The sequence below is a fragment of the Ruditapes philippinarum genome, unplaced genomic scaffold (genome assembly GCF_026571515.1).
Source record: "Ruditapes philippinarum isolate M1 unplaced genomic scaffold, ASM2657151v2 ctg1468_1_1_1_1, whole genome shotgun sequence".
Taxonomy (NCBI): domain Eukaryota; kingdom Metazoa; phylum Mollusca; class Bivalvia; order Venerida; family Veneridae; genus Ruditapes; species Ruditapes philippinarum.
Window position 1 is genome coordinate 207130 of NW_026861330.1, and position 19061 is coordinate 226190.

General features: G+C 35.4%; 1 protein-coding gene across 2 annotated transcripts; it reads right to left on the bottom strand.

The window, feature by feature from the left end:
* Positions 1-260: 260 nt before the first annotated feature.
* Positions 261-15569, bottom strand: LOC132715282 (uncharacterized). Of its 2 annotated transcripts, XM_060698271.1 has the most exons (9): positions 15507-15569; positions 9341-9463; positions 8814-8898; positions 7808-7907; positions 6826-6959; positions 5612-5714; positions 2456-2620; positions 1738-1808; positions 261-779 (listed from the first exon to the last, which is right to left on the bottom strand). In XM_060698271.1, exons 2-9 carry the CDS (start codon positions 9408-9410, stop codon positions 725-727), a joined length of 783 nt encoding a protein of 260 aa, XP_060554254.1. In that variant the 5' UTR covers positions 9411-9463; positions 15507-15569; the 3' UTR covers positions 261-724. The 2 variants fall into 2 exon arrangements, with proteins under 2 accessions (XP_060554254.1, XP_060554255.1); XM_060698272.1 differs by lacking the exon at positions 15507-15569 and having other exon boundaries at positions 9341-9470.
* Between the last annotated feature and the right edge of the window lie 3492 nt (positions 15570-19061).

The following is a 19061-nucleotide window of genomic DNA, read 5'->3' on the forward strand; positions in this document are numbered from 1 at the left end:
ACCTAAACCTAGTGGCCAATGTGTCAACATCACAATCCAAAAATCCTATGTTTGAACCCCTAATCGGGTCAGGATATTTTCTCCACAAATTAATGATATAACTATTGGTCTTTCCAGAATACATGCATGTTTTCATAAGCTCCATGATTTCTTTCATTATGATTTAGCTAAATTATATAGGTTTAAGCTAATGCCTTACAGACGCCCCTTTAAGACCAAACTTTCAAAATCTAAACAGTTGAATGTTACATAGGAGGCCACTTTATCTAGTATCACCAACATTTATATTAATTTTTTGACACTGCAGTCACTAATTTTGTATGTGCAATTGATGTCTATTGCAATATAACCAACCTACTTTACATGTATATAAAGTACTCCAACATTTTGATTATTTGTGTACACTTTCTGTCTCCTACAGATACTTTTACAGTCTATTCAATGAACCTACATCACCTTTATTAGATGTTACATGTTTGTAAAGTACATATCACTATACCATAGTTTTCTCATTCTCATTTTTTCTCCTCATTAACCCCAGTTGCTATGTAGTTCAGGAAACAGGAACCCTTTCTTCACGTTCAGGAAACCTTTCTTCAGTGACACATAGTAATTCCTCTCCTTCAAAAAATGCTCAATGCTATTATGTTTCACAAATTCTTCGAACTTCTCATTAAGGTAACTATAGGGATAGATCCCTTCTCTCTTGTATCAAGTTTATTTATCAACTTATAGATTCTTGCTTGATCTTTTGAAGATGTGCAATTTCTCTTTTCAAACTGAAATAAAAGAATAAGCAATAAGAAACATCATGTATTATTGTATTTCCTTTACAATGATTATTACATTGTATATTGTCAAACTCTCGAATGAGTATAGAAGTAATGAGTTTTAAAAATTAGAATAAGTATGTGTGGTTGGGGGGGGGGGTCCTGAAAATTACCAAAATGTGGGACTAGAGACCCCATGCCCTCAGCCGGAAAACTATTTCAACGTCAAATCACTTAATTATGCAATCCTGTAACCACACCTATACTTATTATCTCTCTTGGGTGTGCTTAATTGATACAGTACAAATCACTTATATGTAACATAAGATTTTGATGAAGGTGAGTCTGACTGTAAATTTTAAAGTAAAAATCATTCAGAAAAAAATCAAGTACATGTATACTATTTCATAACAGATAATAAATTTTGTCAAGTCCCTTCATACAAATCAAACTGTTGAAAAATATTTACCAAACTAATCTTATGTAACAAACTTGTGTTTTGTTAAGTTTATAATTTATCTAGTATTGCAGATTTACGGGATTTTTTTTCATCAAAATAACAAATGTATGCAATATGAGCAGATAATTGTAGTATGTGCTGACTGTTCAGATAGTTATACAGACTTGATTTACTATATATTGGCTACATATTGGTGGTACAGAAAAGTTATTATCATCCCAAACATCTTTTGTTGAGAATTAAGCCACAAGGGGCTTGGTAATGATCATATTTGATTTTTTAGAATTACTGATGTAGATAGCTTCAAGTGGCCCAATTTGCAATACTTGCATTTCAATTACAAACAGGCATCCAAGTAGAACCACAAATTGTCTGGAAGCTAGCTGGAAAACTACCTCTCTAGCAGGATTCAAACCTGCAGCAGTAAGAGGCAAATGAGTCAATGTCAGCAGCCTGAACCACTTACATACTGACCCTAAGCAAACATTCATAGAGTTAAAAGTTTACCTTGCAATTTTCTCCTGACAAGTAACCTCTACCTCATGTTTAGTCAGTCTAGCCAGCTCAGTCATTGTGTACTGTAAAGTATAACAAATAATCATAACTTTTAATTTTCATTCCTTTTCTTGTTTTCCTTGATGAATCTGGCAAAAATTATGTTCCCTTCACAAAAAAGTCAAGCTTCCTTTACAAAATATTTACATTCTTTCACAAAATAATTAATATTATGCTTCCTTCACAAAAAATGTCAAGTTTCCTTCATTAAATATCAAATTCTTTCACATAACGTTAATGCTTCCTCACAAAATATAATGTTTCCTTAACAAAATATTGAGTTTTCCTCCATTAATTATTGTATTTCTTTCACAAATTATTACAATCTACACACAAAATATTATGTTTCTATCACAAAATATTGTTTCATTGACAAAATATCAAATTTCCTTCACAAAATTTTCTGTTTCATTTACAAAATACAAAATTTCCTTCACAAACAATTAAAGTCCCTTAAAAAAAACCTTCCAAATTTCTTTCACAAATAAATTTCCTTCATAAAATTTCCTTCATAAAATACTAAATTTCCTTCACAATTAAATTTCCTTCACAAAATATCAAATTTCCTTCACAAAATACCAAATTTCCTTCACAATTAAATTTCCTTCACAAAATATCAACTTTCCTTCACAAAATATCAAATGTCCTTCATAAAATATATTATCTTTACCTGTACATTACTAGCCTGCCTCCTGAAGTAGCAGTTACCCTCTTCATCATCATGTATGGGGTGTAAATTAACCATGGTTCCACATCCATCATCATGGTTTAATGGATCATCTGAGTCCCATGGCTTTACTTTAATTTCAATCACATAATCTTGTAGCATAATACCCTGCAATATAAAGTGGATATTGAATGAGTGCAGGTTCAATACTGAATGTAATGAACAAGTTAAACACATGATTTAATTTATTAACAAGTTCATAAAGTTATTAATGAATCTACATGAATATAATATTCTATTTATCACATATCCAAAATAAGACTGTTTACAGTAAAAATATATCACATTTTCATTGATGTATGTATAAAGTAACACTAACATTTAGTGCAATATAAGCCCATAGAGCAGTAACTGTAATGTAACTTTCTTGCAAATTGTAAAATTATTTAGACTTGAAACGACTTTCACTAGTTCTGTTTTAATTTTACAATAGTAAAAAGTCAATTTTTTTTTAACTCAGGAATTTTTAGCTGTGGCTTTTTGACCAACAAGCTGTAAACAAAGATGCCCCTAAAAAACTTTTTTCAAGCATTCAAGTAAAAGTATCAATCACTGACAATCTACAAGACTTAGTAAAACTATTTAACATAAGGTCAAGTCCGTAGAGACAGAAATAAGTTCAAAGGGAAATAAATCTGAAAATATCGATGCTAGAGTTATGAACCTTGTCGCATTAGATGTGGATGATGATAACGTACATATATTTGAAGTATGAAATTGATCCCTTAAGAAATAAAGCAATTACAGTAAAAAATAATATTTTTTTAAGGAAAATTCTAAGTTCTAAGGGAGATAAATCTAAAAATATTGGTGCTAGAGTTATGAACCTTGACGCATAAGATGTGGTTGATGATAAGGAACATATATTTGAAGTATGAAGCTGATCCCTTAAGAAATAAAGCAGTTACAGTAACAATAATATTTTTTAAGGAAAATTCTAATTTCAAGGGGAGATAAATCTAAAAATATTGCTAGAGTTATAACCCTTATCACATAAGATGTGGTTGATGATAAGGAACATATTCTTGAAGTATGAAGTTGATTCCTAAAGAAACAAGAGGGCCATGATGGCCCTGAGGTCGCTCACCTGTATATAGGCCCCCCCACCCAACGTTGCAGAGCCAATTTAACGTAAGGGCTTTTATTTGCACAAACTTGGTAGACACCCATAAGAAGATGTTTCATGCTAAACATTTAAGCTCTAGTTCATTGGGCTTTTTAAAAGATTTTTTTTAAGTTTTTACTATACACATATAGTTAAAAACAATGACACCCCTGGGGCCGGGCCAGTTTTGACGCCAGGGCTTTTATTTGAACAAACTTTGTAGACACTTACTAGAAGATGTTTCATGCTTAATATCTAAACTCTAGCTATTTGGTTTTTTCAAAGAAGATTTAAAGTTTTTGCTAAACACATATAAAGAAAATCAATGACCCCCGGGCGGGGCCAATTTTGACCCTGGGCTTGTATCTGAACAAACTTGGTAGACACCTATTAGAACATGTTTGATGCTCAATATCTTAGCCATAGCTCTTTGAGTTCTTTAAAAGAAGATTTTTTAAGTTTTTACTATATGCATATAGGGAAAATCAATGACCCCCCCAGGGCGGGGCCAATTTGCACCCCACGGCTTTTATTTGAACAAACTTGGTAGACACCCATTAGAACATGTTTCATGCTAAATATCTTAGCTCTAGCTCTTTGGGTTCTTTAAAAGAAGATTTTTAAAGTTTTTACTATATGCATATAGAAAAAATCAATGACCCCCCGGGGCGGGGCCAATTTTGACCCCAGGGCTTTTATTTGAACAAACTTGGTAGACACACACTAGAAGATGTTTCATGCCAAATATCTAAGCTCTAGCTTTTTGAGTTCTTTAAAAGAAGATTTTTAAGTTTTTACTATATGCATATAGGGAAAATCAATGACCCCCGGGGCGGGGCCAATTTTCACCCCACGGCTTTTATTTGAACAAACTTGGTAGACACCCATAAGAAGATGTTTCATGCTAAATATCTTAGCTCTAGCTCTTTGGGTTCTTTAAAAGAAGATTTTTTAAGTTTTTACTATATGCATATAGGGAAAATCAATGACCCCCCGGGGCCGGGCCAATTTTGACCCCAGGGCTTTTATTTGAACAAACTTGGTAGACACTCATTAGAAGATGTTTCATGCCAAATATCTAAGCTCTAGCTCTTTGAGTTCCTTCAAAGAAGATTTTTTAAGTTTTTACTATATGCATATAGGGAAAATCAATGACCCCCGGGGCGGGCCAATTTTCACCCCAGGGCTTTTATTTGAACAAACTTGGTAGACACCCATTAGAACATGTTTCATGCTAAATATCTTAGCTCTAGCTCTTTGGGTTCTTTAAAAGAAGATTTTTTAAGTTTTTACTATATGCATATAGGGAAAATCAATGACCCCCCGGGGCGGGGCCAATTTTGACCCCAGGGCTTTTATTTGAACAAACTTGGTAGACACTCACTAGAAGATGTTTCATGCCAAATATCTAAGCTCTAGCTCTTTGGGTTTTTTAAAAGAAGATATTTAAAGTTTTTTCTTTCGGTTGCCATGGCAACCAGAGTTTTGCATGGAATTAAATTCTTTGAACAATTTTTAAAGGTGACCACCAAAGGAACATTCCTGTGAAGTTTGGATGAAATTGGCTGAGTGGTTTATGAGGAGATGTCATTTAAAGTAAAAGTTTACGGACGGACGGACGACGGACGGACGACGGACGGACGCCGGACGGACGGACGGACGAAAAGCGATCACAAAAGCTCACCCTGTCACTTTGTGACAGGTGAGCTAATAAAGAAGTTACAGTAAAAAAAAAAATATTTTTAAGGAACATATACAGTATTTGAAGATTGGAGTTGGTACCATAAGAAATGAAAAAGTTATAATGAAAAATATTTTACTGCACCAAAACTTTAATCTAAAATCTGGACAGGGACGCTGACGCCAGGGCAAGTAGGATAGCTCTCCATATACTTTGTATAGTCAAGCTAAAAACTGGACAAACAACTGCATATTAATATGCCTTATCACAAAGTTATTATTTGGAAAAGTACAAATGTATCAGTGAAAATTACCGCATTATATTGCATAACAGCATCTCTATCACACCAACAATACTTATGACCTTGTAGGTCATGTGCACGACCAGCTAATTCTGAATCAAATCCATCATCCAACCTGCAAATAAAGTGAATTATACTCTCCAGTAGACCAGTCGTAAATAAGATGAAGTAACAAATGTTCAATTTATCCTTTAGTATAACTTTTAATGTTATTCTATTTAAGCTTGACTGCAAAAAACTTATAACTTTATATTGAAAGTACTCTCGAGTCCACTTCCTGGAACTTACTGGTTCTGGTGTGTGTTAGCTTTAGGTTTTAAGTCGCACCAACACTATATAGGTCATATGGCAACTTTTAGCTTTACTGGTAGAGGAAGACATCAAGTGCCCATTCATGCATTATTTCGGGCATGAGCAGGCATCTGAATAAAACAATCAACATTCTGTAAGCTATATGGACAGCTTACTCACAAGACAGGGTCCCCAAGCCTCCAGCGGGATTCAAATCCACAGCAGTGAGGGGCAAGTGGTTTTAAGTCAACAACCATAACCACTCTCCCAGAAACAATGATCCCTGTCATAAGAGGCAGGTATCGCAACCACACTGCCACCTTTCAGCTTGTTAACCCTTTCAATGAAGAACCTCTAAGTAAATAGAAAAAAAAATAAGTAGTTACCATAACCATTTGGCCACTGAGGTAAAATAATATCTTCATAAAATTGTCTGATCTTGCTTTAAAAAAATAGGTTATTCTAAATGTACATGCACAAATAGCACTTGTTTACATATAATCAGTGATTTTTTTACAGCCTATGGCTTCCTGAATAGGGAAATATAGCATGATAAATCAGAAAAAGAAGGAAAACCTGAAATCAAAATCCAACAACTGAGAATTGAAATTTCCCACCAATTTCATAAAAGTTTCAATTTCAATTCAATTAAACATACATGGTACATAGCAGAGGCTATCCATAGGGACAGCTTTCTGTCTTTCAGTCAATTAAATACATCAACTAGCTGATATAAGTCAGCTGCTGTTTAGTCATGGTTCTGATAAAGTGATAAAGAATGTGCACAGGGCATTTCAAGGGAAAATATAGCTTCTTTTTTTAGAGGAAAATATACCTATTTTGGGCTAAAGGAAACCTTAATTCTGATGTAAAATACAGGGGAAAAAATCACTGATCATACAACAATCTGCAGGTAATAAGGTGTATGACTTTACCCTTTAGAAGTGCTTGTGTTGCTGTCCTCGTCACTTTCGTAAACCGGGACAAACTTGATGGAGTATCTATGATTTTTCACAGGCGGTATATATCTACTTAATACATCATTCACTGCATCAATCACATGCATTTTCTACAATAGAAATGTTATTAAGTCACTACTGTAAAATTGGATATTTCCGCTTGTCGAAAGGTTTAAATTTAAAATTCCAGACATTTTGTGTGAGGAAATATTAATGCATCATGCAAGAGTAGAATTTAATGACAGGATGGTTGATATTTACGCTAGAGAAGATTTAAGCGATTTTCATCAATTTGTGAAATTTGCCAATATTTCCATGTCACTACCTTAATAACCACTTATACAGTACTGGAAACAGCTGTCCTTTCAATAGAATAAAAACAGATTACATATTTCATTATATCAATAACAATATCTACAAAACAAATGTTATAAATTTACATAATTAGCAGCTGCCATTTCAATAAAATCTTCAACAGACTTGTTCATATAATTCATAATATTTTAGGAAAATTTCAAAAATTAAATATATACTGACTGAATAGCAATTTGCAGATCATGATAATTTAAAACAAGGGCAGGGGGAGGGGGCATAGATTTTTCTTATATGTAAATAGTAAAAACCTAAAAAATCTCTAAAACAACATGAGCTAAAGCTTAGTTTTTTTTTACATGAAACATTATCTAGTAGACCTCTACTAAGTTTGTTCAAATATTAGCCCTTGGGTGAAAATTGGCCCTGCCCCAGGGGATCATAACTTTTCATTATATAGTAAATACCTCGAAATTCTACTTCTTGAAAACTGCAAGGGCTAGGTCTTAAGATATTTTGGACCTCAACAAAAATTATTTAAATTATAGACAGCAGGTTAAAGGTTAATGAGATTGCTACATTGTACATATCCACAGCAAAAGCAGGATTAAATTTTCAGTGTAAGAGATAACAGTCTACATTTTACCTGATAGGCAGATAGTTGCAAGCCTTTCACACAACCAGAGTCAATTACACCTAAATACACTGTTCCACCTTTCCCTGTGTTTAGAAAGGCATTCAGCACTCTGAAAATATAAAATATAGAAAGGATAACATTTGTTTGTAGGATAATAGTAGAAGAAGAAAATCAAATCAAATTAGCAACATAGCTTTAATCAGTGATATCACAGCTAATATCTTGAACCAGTATTTATATTGCATTAATTTAAAATGAATGAAATTTAATGAAGTAACAAAAATTTCATAATTGCACAGACCTCTTCACCTTAGTGCAATAACTGGTTAGAAGGACTTAACCTGATACTGCACTAAGGTGACGTCAGCACACTCAACTTAGTACTTGAAAGTGGAATAAGAATAGGCCTTTGAAACCTTTATGCCAAAGTCCATAACAAGAGTTAAATGTGAAATAATCTGCAAACGGTTCTGATTCAATGTCATAAATATTTATATTTCTAAGCATGTGGCTAAGTGATTAACATTTATGATGCTAAATATCTAAAATGGCTTCGTCAATCTTTCAATTTGGACAATACCATCCATCATTTTGAGGGAATTTTTCAATTTATGTACATGTACTGTCTAAACAGTGCAGACGATGAGCAGATAGCATTGATATAGAATGTGCTGCTAATCTTAGTCTGCACTGATCACATGGGTAATTCAGTCCTCCTGTCAGGAAGCTAATTGTTAAGGTTGGTGACTTCAAAAGCTCTGTGTGCTTTACCACTTTTGGTCCTATAAGATACCTTGAGTAATTTTACTTGAAGAATCTATCAAGCTGGCCAACAGTCTCGGGTGACAGATAATGCCTAAAATCATGGTGCTCTCAAGGTTTTCTGAAATCTTCCTCAATCAAAAAAGCTGGAAAGATGCAATATGAACTTTAATATCTATTGTGACTAACAAAACTCATATGATCAATTATGTCACTGCTACCCTTGTATCATAATTAAAGGGTTAAAATATACCTTGACACAGCCCTTCTTGAAGCCTTCTCTGTTTTACTTTCTTGTGTCCAGGGAGGTAAATCTTCCACACATATATTTCTGTGCCCTAATAACAAATAATTTAATAATTCAAAATACATCAAGCCAATCATTAAGATGTTAACAAATAAACTAGAAATAAATATCTGTGAAAAAGCAATGTATTCTCATTGTGTACACAAATTTATTCTATTTCATTAATATATTACTCAAGACAACTTATATAATATAAATGTACAATCATATACCCATCTAAGATAGTCATTACTCAAAACAACTTATATAAATTTACATATACAGTTATACCCATGTAAAATATCACAATTAATGAATTATAATATTTTCACTCTCAGAGTCTCTAGTCTACTGATGATATTGATTTTAAATCTAAACATTTCCTGACATTTTTTTTATCAAAACCCTATGTCATACACTTACAAGGGCAATGCCTTATTTGAAGTAAATGTTTGTCAATATTTTAAATATACACAGGAATGCTTATAAAATACCTTTGAACTCATGAGTGAAGTCTTCTTCAAAGGGGACAACAGTATTTCTAACATAGTACCTCTTAGACATACTGGCTATTCAACTTCAGTATTGTTATTGTACACACAAATATAATCATCAATCTGCAATAACAAGAGCGATCAGTAATCACATGTGTCGCCTCATGATGGCCAATTTCATGTTGGGACAAATTTTGTGACAGACGGACAGACAGACGGACAGTGCACAACTAGACTAACAACTTTGTACTGATCATCCCTGTAAAGTTTGGATAAAATTGCACCAGTAGTTTATGAGGAGTAGTCCGGACAAGCTTTTGCGTATCTGGCAACACACAGAAAAAAACACCTTTTTATCAAAGGGCCATAACTCAGCCAAAAATCATTCAACCGGAAAACCCGTGCAATATGCGCAAGGACTTGAGCTACAGATCAATCCTGTAAAGTTTCATTGAAATTGCATAAGTGGTATAAGAGAAGTAAGTCTGGACAAACTTTAAAATTAAAAATTATTAAAGGGCCATAACTCAAACAAAAATCATTGAACCGGAAAATGCTGACAATATGCACAACTATACTTGGTACTGATCATTCCTGTAAAGTTTGGATGAAATTGCACCAGTAGTTATGAGGAGTAGTCCGGACAAGCTTTTGTGTATCTGGCAACACACAGAAAAAGAAACCTTTTTATCAAAGGGCCATAACTCGGCCAAAAATCATTCAACCGGAAAACCCGTGCAATATGCGCAAGGACTTGAGCTACAGATCAATCCTGTAAAGTTTCATTGAAATTGCATTAGTGGTATAAGAGAAGTAGTCCGGACAAACTTTAAAAATTAAAAATTATTAAAGGGCCATAACTCTGACAAAAATCATTGAACCGGAAAATCCTGACAATATTGCACAACTAGACTTGGTACTGATCATTCCTGTAAAGTTTGGATGAAATTGCACCAGTAGTTTATGAGGAGTAGTCCAGACAAGCTTTTGTGTATCTGGCAACACACAGAAAAAGAAACCTTTTTATCAAAGGGCCATAACTCGGCCAAAAATCATTCAACCGGAAAACCCGTGCAATATGCACAAGGACTTGAGCTACAGATCAATCCTGTAAAGTTTCATTGAAATTGCATTAGTGGTATAAGAGAAGTAGTCCAGACAAACTTTAAAATTAAAAATTATTAAAGGGCCATAACTCTGACAAAAATCATTGAACCGAAAAATGCTGACAATATGCACAACTAGACTTGGTACTGATCATTCCTGTAAAGTTTGGATGAAATTGCACCAGTAGTTTATGAGGAGTAGTCCGGACAAGCTTTTGTGTATCTGGCAACACACAGAAAAAGAAACCTTTTTATCAAAGGGCCATAACTCGGCCAAAAATCATTCAACCGGAAAACCCGTGCAATATGCGCAAGGACTTGAGCTACAGATCAATCCTGTAAAGTTTCATTGAAATTGCATTAGTGGTATAAGAGAAGTAGTCCGGACAAACTTTTAAAATTAAAAATTATTTAAAGGGCCATAACTCTGACAAAAAATCATTGAACCGGAAAATCCTGACAATATGCACAACTATACTTGGTACTGATCATTCCTGTAAAGTTTGGATGAAATTGCACCAGTAGTTTATGAGGAGTAGTCCGGACAAGTTTTGTGACGGACTGACAGACGGACAGACAGACAGACAGACGGATGACGGAGAAGTGATCCCTATATGTCGCCACTACTCCGTAGAGGCGACACAAAAATGATATAATAGTTATACACATGTATATAGTGACATTTTTTTTTTTGGTTGGATTTTAAATCACACCAACACAGCATAGGTCATATTGGAAGAAGACTTCATGTGCTGACTTCCCCGCATTATTTCAGGCACCTGAGTAGAACCACCAATGTTGGGTAGGCATGGTTCCAAAGTATAATCTACCCACACCAAAATACAAATAGATCAAATTGAAAATGTCCAAAGAGCAGCCTGATGGATCAAGCTAGATTATGGTCAGACCTCTAGAGTCATGGACATGTTCCACTCCCTTAAGCTTCATAAACCAGAACTCAGAAGTATAGATGCTAGGTTATCCCTTTTCTATAAGATTCACCATGGTCTGGTTGCTTATTCAAGCAGGGGTCTGACTAACGTCTGGACTTACAGGATTGGGATTAACCTTTATGTTTCTGCGTAGGAATCCTAATGTTTGGTTTGCTTTCTTGTATGTCCTGTCTATATGGGCATCCCACGTGAGATTTTCTATCATATATCCACTCCCCTATATATTAAGCTGAGGTAATCAATTCTAATTTGACTCCATGAAGGTAGTATTGTGTTGGGATAGGATGTTTCCTGGATTAACTTGACACTTGGAGGGGTTAAATCCATATAATATCCCACTCCAACTGCCACTTTTCTAACCAATTTAGGTCTATTTTGGAGGGTGACTGATTGGTTTTGCAGATGTCAGAGCAATGTATATTGCAGTGTCGTCTGCAAACCACCTGACATGGGGATATATGTCTTGTGGGAGGTAATTTATATAGGCGAGAGACAGGAGGGGTCCTAGGGACACCCAAGGATACTGGGAATGAGGTTAGTCCTTCATTCAATTGAAAAGACATCGCATGTTTTCTTTTCTTTAAAGTTTGACGTTTATTGGAAAATGCGAAGCGGATTTGACACATGTAAAAAATAGCTTTCAAATCCCCGGTTACGTCTAAATATTTGGACTAGGATGAGGTTACAAGCTGCTGCCATTTTGGCAGAAGGAAAGCTTTGAGGGGACGATCATAAACTACGACAACAAAGTAATAACCTATATGTCGCCTTTTTTAAGGCAACACAACAACGATTATTGCTATATTTAAGTGTATTTGGGTATATTTGGGAAAATTATCCCGGTCATCTGGTAAGTGGTTTTTAGTTCAGTTAAGTTTTTCAGGTTTTACCAAAAGTGCTAGTGGCATTGATTTGACCTAAAATGTGTTTTGACCTTGTTATTTATACAATAAAATATCAATATATTAAAAAAAAAAAAAAAAAAAAAAAATTTCACTGTTATATTATTTATAGTCTATAATAATATAACAGTGAAAAAAAAAAATAATTTTTTTTTTTATTTTTTTTTTTTTATATATTGATCCAGTTGTCTCCTTCACCCGCTTCCGGTGGACGGGCCATTTTGTAAACAAAGTCAAAAATATTTACAAAATCAAAGTTTTATGATATAAATAGACTATATAAAAAGCACAGACACGTTACACTATATTGGCACGCTACATCGTTTATTGATCGCCACCAACTACGGTTCACCTACACACGTTTTACATCTACATTCGACGCATGTTATTGATCGTCACTCAGCCAAGCAGTACCCCTCCCACCACGCACGCCACGTTCCATATCAGTTCCACACCAGTTCGATCGTTTCCTAGCTATTTGTTCTTTATTTGTTATTTATTAGTACATATACCTACTGTTCAGTAGCATATATAGTTAAATATTCTGTATTTAACTCATTTAGCATATTTGATCATTGATTAATAGGTCAACCATTATTTATTATTCTAGACATTTTGATTTTTGGATCTTTTGGTTGACATACAAAATTATATGCAAGGTCATATTGACCATTTGGTGTGTTTGGTTTATTTACCTGACTAGTGAGCCACTCTGTTTTTTTTTGGTATATATACATGTAACAATCAGCTGTACCACTTAGGAAAATAAGATATTATATCATATACATAGTATATGTTTATAACCTTAGTTTTAACTTATAAATAGATCTTTTAAAATCAGAAATTATTGATAATTGGCGGTTTAACCGCAGATATTGGCAAAAATGCCAGTCAAGGTGGCCCGTCACGGGCCATCTAGACATCACATGGATCTTTCGAGGGTCCTTGGTTGTGCTTTGGACCCTCGCAAGAACCATGAGATATCTTGCAACACGTCGGAGAATATAGGGGTTCCTAAAAGGGTTAAGTAGGAAAATTACAGCGCTACCAATAAGGACCCTGGCCAAGGAACTCAATAGCAAGATCAAAAATATTAAGAAGGCAACACCCTTGGCAATCAGGTAATCTTCTGCTGGAGTTTGCTTCTCATGAAGCACTGGTTATTAGTATAAAAACAGGGAAATTTAAGTTGAACAATATATTTGTGTGTAGTCACAAATATGCCGGGGGAGACAACATATGATGTTGTCATCCACTGTGGCATATCCATGGAGGAGGACCTGTCAGCACTCCAGCATAGGCTGGAGTTTGACAGGTCCAGCGGGCGTCCCTTGTTTGCTGTAGATAGGCCTTTTTCCAACAGAAGGGAAGCCCTTCTACAGCAAATCAAACTTACATTCGCAGGTGCGTGCCCCTTGATGTGTACCTGAAGAGAGGATGACCTAACGATCAAATATATAAAACTGAAACATATGTTAGGGGCCTCCCACCAGGTGCTATCTCTGCCAGGGCTTTTGGGTTCATTGGCTCCAAGTCCTGCAGGGGTAGCACTAGGTGCGGGGATAGGTGTGCCGGGGCTCACAATACAAGGACCTGTGGGTCTAAGGCTATTAAATGTATAAACTGTGGCGAAAGGACATAGCGCGGCATACACGGGGGTGGTCGCCTATTTCCGCGCCACAGCAATTACAGCTATTGCCCCGGGCCAGGAAAAGTGGGCTGGACTAAGGCCCAGCTTTATACTGAAGGAGGAGGAGGCCATGATCAAGGAGGAAGAATGATCGTGGCCTCCCCCCCAGGGACTCGCCTCCTGCCACACCCCATGCTCGCCTGTTAATGGCGAGCAGGGATGTTTGCTCAATAAGAGTGTGGCAGGGGTGAGGACTCCTGATAGGGATTCGAACCTTCAACCGCATATTGGTAAAATTGGTAAAATTGATAAGAGTGGGAGTGGGGTACTATTGAAGGAACCCCCCTCCTCATCCACTCCAACAACAGGGAGACCAGCGGGGTCACCGCCGGTGGCAGAAGGGTCACCCATCACCCACGGACGGTTTCTAAGGATCGGACCGTGAGTGACTGCGGGGACTTTGATGTCACCGACGAGGACTCCATGGTCTCCATGCATACCTCGTATTTAAATAGTCCCTCGAGGGACCCGACCCCCGAGGGATACAAAAATTCTGTCTCTTTTCCGGGGCTAATGTCTATCCCTGACACACCGGTTAAGAGCATAACTATGGTTCCGTCATTGGCCAATAAGTCAGCCCAAACGTCAACCGGCCAATCAAAAACATGTTACATTTCAGATCTATATATGTTAAAAAAAGACAATAATAGATCTGCAGAAACCAAATCGGTCTGCTTAGAAGATCTTGTAAGTTTGATTATCAGCATAATCAAAAAATAAAAGCAGACCAGCCCATAACCGACACAGGACACTTTTATAAAAAATGTCCTGTTAAACAAATTTGGTTTCAAGTCCGAGCCCAAAAAAAAATAGCCAATTGATGGGACTGTGGATCTAAAAACAAAAACCCACAGGGCCTTGACATCCCGGGGGCTAAACATAGTTAGGAGGGGGGTATAAGGTCCCTTGGCACCCCAGGTAAAACTCAAGAAGGGAGATCTTCTATAAGTAATTTTATAAAGTCTCCCCACAACAAGAAGTTTTTCTCAAACCGGCCCAGTCATGTCTAGATCTTTAAATATCTTTTCTCATAATATTCAGGGGTTTACAAGTCAAACACATACAGAAAAAAAACACTTCCATTTGATAATAACCCTCATATTGATATTTTATGTATCCAGGAAACTAAAATGAAACTCAAATCAAAGAAAGATCACTTCCTGGATACACCCCTGAATATAAACACTTTAATAAGAGTGCCGTTGGTAGTCAAAATATAGCAGGAGGGTTAGCTATTTTTATAAAAAATTCAATTAACTATGAGGTCATTGCTGTGGACAACCCCATTAATTCAGTAGGGGAAGTGGCTTTCCACGTTCCACTGGCTCTGTTTCAGACATTGAACCCTCAACTCGAACCGATATTTTCCTGCCCTCTAGAAAAGACCTTAAATACTGGAAGCAGGCACCTGTCACACCATGTTCTTTTAACTTACATAAAATACCGAAGTGCCATGTAAGATCAAAAGCTGCTGTTAGGTCTAAAAAGATAGCTTAACTGGTACATTTTGTATACCTTCTATTGTTTATAACTCGAGATGCTCGAGATTTATGTAAGAATTTTATGTGTATGAAAATTTACGGGACACCGTTTCAATATTTTTGGACGAATTATTTTTATACACACTTTCTTTCCTATTATCGCTATGCATTTAGAGAAGATTTATCTACATAGTAAATGAGAAATAACGTAATTGTATTGTTTGCCTAAATATAGATATACTCTATATTGAGTTAGGGTAACAATAAAATAATTTCGGGGACGACTTTCTTGTTTTTAGTTTTCAAAATGGAGTAGAAGGAAAGTTTTCACCAGAATTTTTGCAATTATTTGTAAGTTTTGCTTATAAGGAACTCAAATTATGATACCTGTATACATGTGATAGATATTTAATGAACACATTATAATCTGGCCAAGCAGTTTAAATGTCAGTACTTTTTACAGCTAGTAAGAACAGATTACTATTATAAAACTTGACTTGTGATAATTTCTGTAAGGTTGAACAACACCAAATCATTAATTGGACACAAGAGGCACGGTTGAATTGCGGTATTATTTGCAACATCAAGTGAAAGTCAGTGAAATATATATCCTTGTATATCAAGTTTGGGGACCTTTCTTTTTGAAAAATGAGTCCGAGTTAAATCTTAAATAACATGTACATGCACAGTTGCGTTAACTGGAGTGCAGGTATTTAAGTTTACCCGAACTCCAGAGCATGCCATTGATTGGTTCATTTTGGCTGGGGTTTACTTATTGTGATGGCAGAGAAAAGGAAAGCGTCAGAAATATCTTATTCAGATGCTCGTTTATTGGCTATATTTCCGGGGTTTCATATTGTGACAATAGGGAACGTGTTTTAATGTTTGACTAATATGAAATTAGGCAAAGCCTATGAACGGGGAAGTCGGTAAAAAATCCTTTCATTTTTCCGTTTTAAAGGTGTCATTCGGTATTATATGTACCCACTTCCGTTTTCACTCGGAACACTCGACGATTATTATTAATCCGAAAAGTTGAGATTTGTTACGTTATCGGAATACACCGCCTTTTATCATTGAGTTACATTGTAAATGGCGGCGCCTATCTAGAACTGACACTGAAAATTTCATTGATAGGTATAGAACTCTATATTTTTTTAATTGTTTTTTATTTGAATTTTCTTTTAAATATACACGTGTAGTCTGTAGCCAGGCAAGCCAAAGCCCGGGCCCGCTTCGCGGGCCCAGACTTTGACTTCCCCGTATGATACAAAAGAGAAAGAACATCAAAACAGTCGGCAATCTGATTAATACTCGGGGGATACGATAAAAACTGAGGAATTCTGACTGAAAACGGATGTGTAGACCAAAGGGGTACGGCTCATTGAATGTTCACAAAATATGTATTTGATGGTAGAAAACATTTATCCTAAGTCAGAAATGAATTCTAAGTCCATTCCCATTACACTATATACTAATATATAGACAAGGGTAACAACTCCCATAAGAAGGTGTCTATGCCCAATCAGGGTTTTTGCCTCGTAGTTTTTTACACGATACAGCATAAATAAAAAGGAATTATGCAATTTGTAGTCGAATTATTTATCTATCGAACCAATGTAAAACTTTTCTTATATCTCTTATACTTAACGAGTACTGGCCGTCAAAGTAACAAAAAACTGTTCATTTTCGCGAGGTCGACATCGATCGTGGCTACGCAGGAAACACAAAGTTACACGACTGTTGCAATCGTTGGAGATAATATCACAAGCATTTATCATGCTGGGGCAATTAAAATACATAAAGTAATCAAATATACCAATAACTATAATGAAATGTGATATAAACTCACCTGCGGCTCTCAAAAATATTTTCCCCGTTGCAAATTTCTATAAAAACACCGCCATCTTGACGAATGTAAACAACCCCGTCAAACCTGATTGGGTCGGTTTATTTCCCGAAAATATACACGTAAATTTCCGAAAAAAAAACGAACAATTCAGGTGACGTTTGTTTACATTCGTCAAGATGGCGGTGTTTTATAGAAATTTCAACGGGGAAATATTTTTGAAGCCGCAGGTGAGTTTATATCACATTGGTCATTATAGGTTATTGGTATTATTTTGATTACTTTTATGTATTTTTAATTGCCCAGCATGATAAATGCTTGTGATATTATCTTCAACGATTGCAACAGTCGTGTAACTTTGTGTTTCCTGCGTAGCCACGATCGATGTCGACCTCGCGAAATGAACATTTTTTTGTTACTTTGACGCCAGTACTCGTTAAGTATAAGAGATATAAAGAAAAGTTTTTACATTGGTTCGATAGATAAATAATTCGACTACAAATTGCATAATTCCTTTTTATTTATGCTGTATCGTGTAAAAAAACTACGAGGGCAAAAACCCTGATTGGGCATAGACACCTTCTTAATGGGAGTTGTTACCCTTGTCTATATATTAGTATATAGTGTAATGGAATGGACTTAGAATTCATTTCTGACTTAGGATAAATGTTTTCTACCATCAAATACATATTTTGTGAACATTCAATGAGCCGTACCCCTTTGGTGTAGACTGGTCACCCGCGCACTTCTATATGGGAACCATAATTGGACAGGGAACCAGAATAACGGAAGCTGTGTATAAAATATCGGATGACAGTTTTAAAACGGAAAATGTAAAATGAAAATTGAACAATTATTTTAACCGACTTTTCCCGTACACTATCAGAAATTTTTCTATATAAACAAAGAAGGCCAACAACAATGCACTTGCCGTTCTTATTATCTCCCTGTGTATTTTCACATTGAGGGCGCCATTTTGTTTTAAAAAAAATTCTGATAAAATTAAAACAATTTTTTGTCGAATTTTGATGTGAAAGAAAATGGTCTAAACTTAAGAAAATGAAAATTAACACCAATATCTTTTATTCAGTTGTTAACGCTGTACAGACGTTAAAGTATTGTTTACTTCGACGTCACAATGTAGCGCCAAAAACAGCACATGCAAAACAAACCAAATCAAGTGTGCTATTTTAAAATGTCCGCAAACGTGTTAAGTTTTACATTAACGTGTGACCGTCACACGCACTCGTCACTGCATTTGTTTACAAACATTGAAACAACAGTTGAGCCGATTTCCTTCTTTCTTGCTGTAAATTAAGGTAATTCACGTAGCACAAATGATAAAATACATTAATTTTATTCATATAATAGGAGGAAACAGAATAAACAGAAGCAGTGTATAAAATACCGAATGACAATTTAAAAACGGAAAATTTAAAATAAAAAATGATCAAGCGATTATTTTATACTATTTTCACGTTAAAAGTACATCAAGCTCGCTTTGAGGCTTTGCCTTTTTTCATATATATGAACGTAGGCAAAGCCTATGAACAGGGTTCACTTAGTCAGATAAAAAAATGTTCTTTTTTTATTTTACATTTTTTGGTGGTCAAAAGGTGTCATTTCTGTTTGAAAGTAAAGAAATATGTATTCCAGTGATTAAACCTATCAAATATAGCCCCTTTTGAAGGTATGCCCTTGAAACTTCACTCATGTCTTAGTAACTCTAGCAAGATCTTA

Bases quoted from the DNA above. Each gene is read 5' to 3' on its own strand.
- LOC132715282 (XM_060698271.1), bottom strand. From the start codon at position 9,410: ATGTCTAAGAGGTACTATGTTAGAAATACTGTTGTCCCCTTTGAAGAA. The intron at 1,809-2,455 runs GTAAAGATAATA...TATACTTTACAG, and splicing joins GGCAGGCTAGTAATGTACAG to TACACAATGACTGAGCTGGC. The intron at 780-1,737 runs GTAAACTTTTAA...CTTTTATTTCAG, and splicing joins TGTCAGGAGAAAATTGCAAG to TTTGAAAAGAGAAATTGCAC.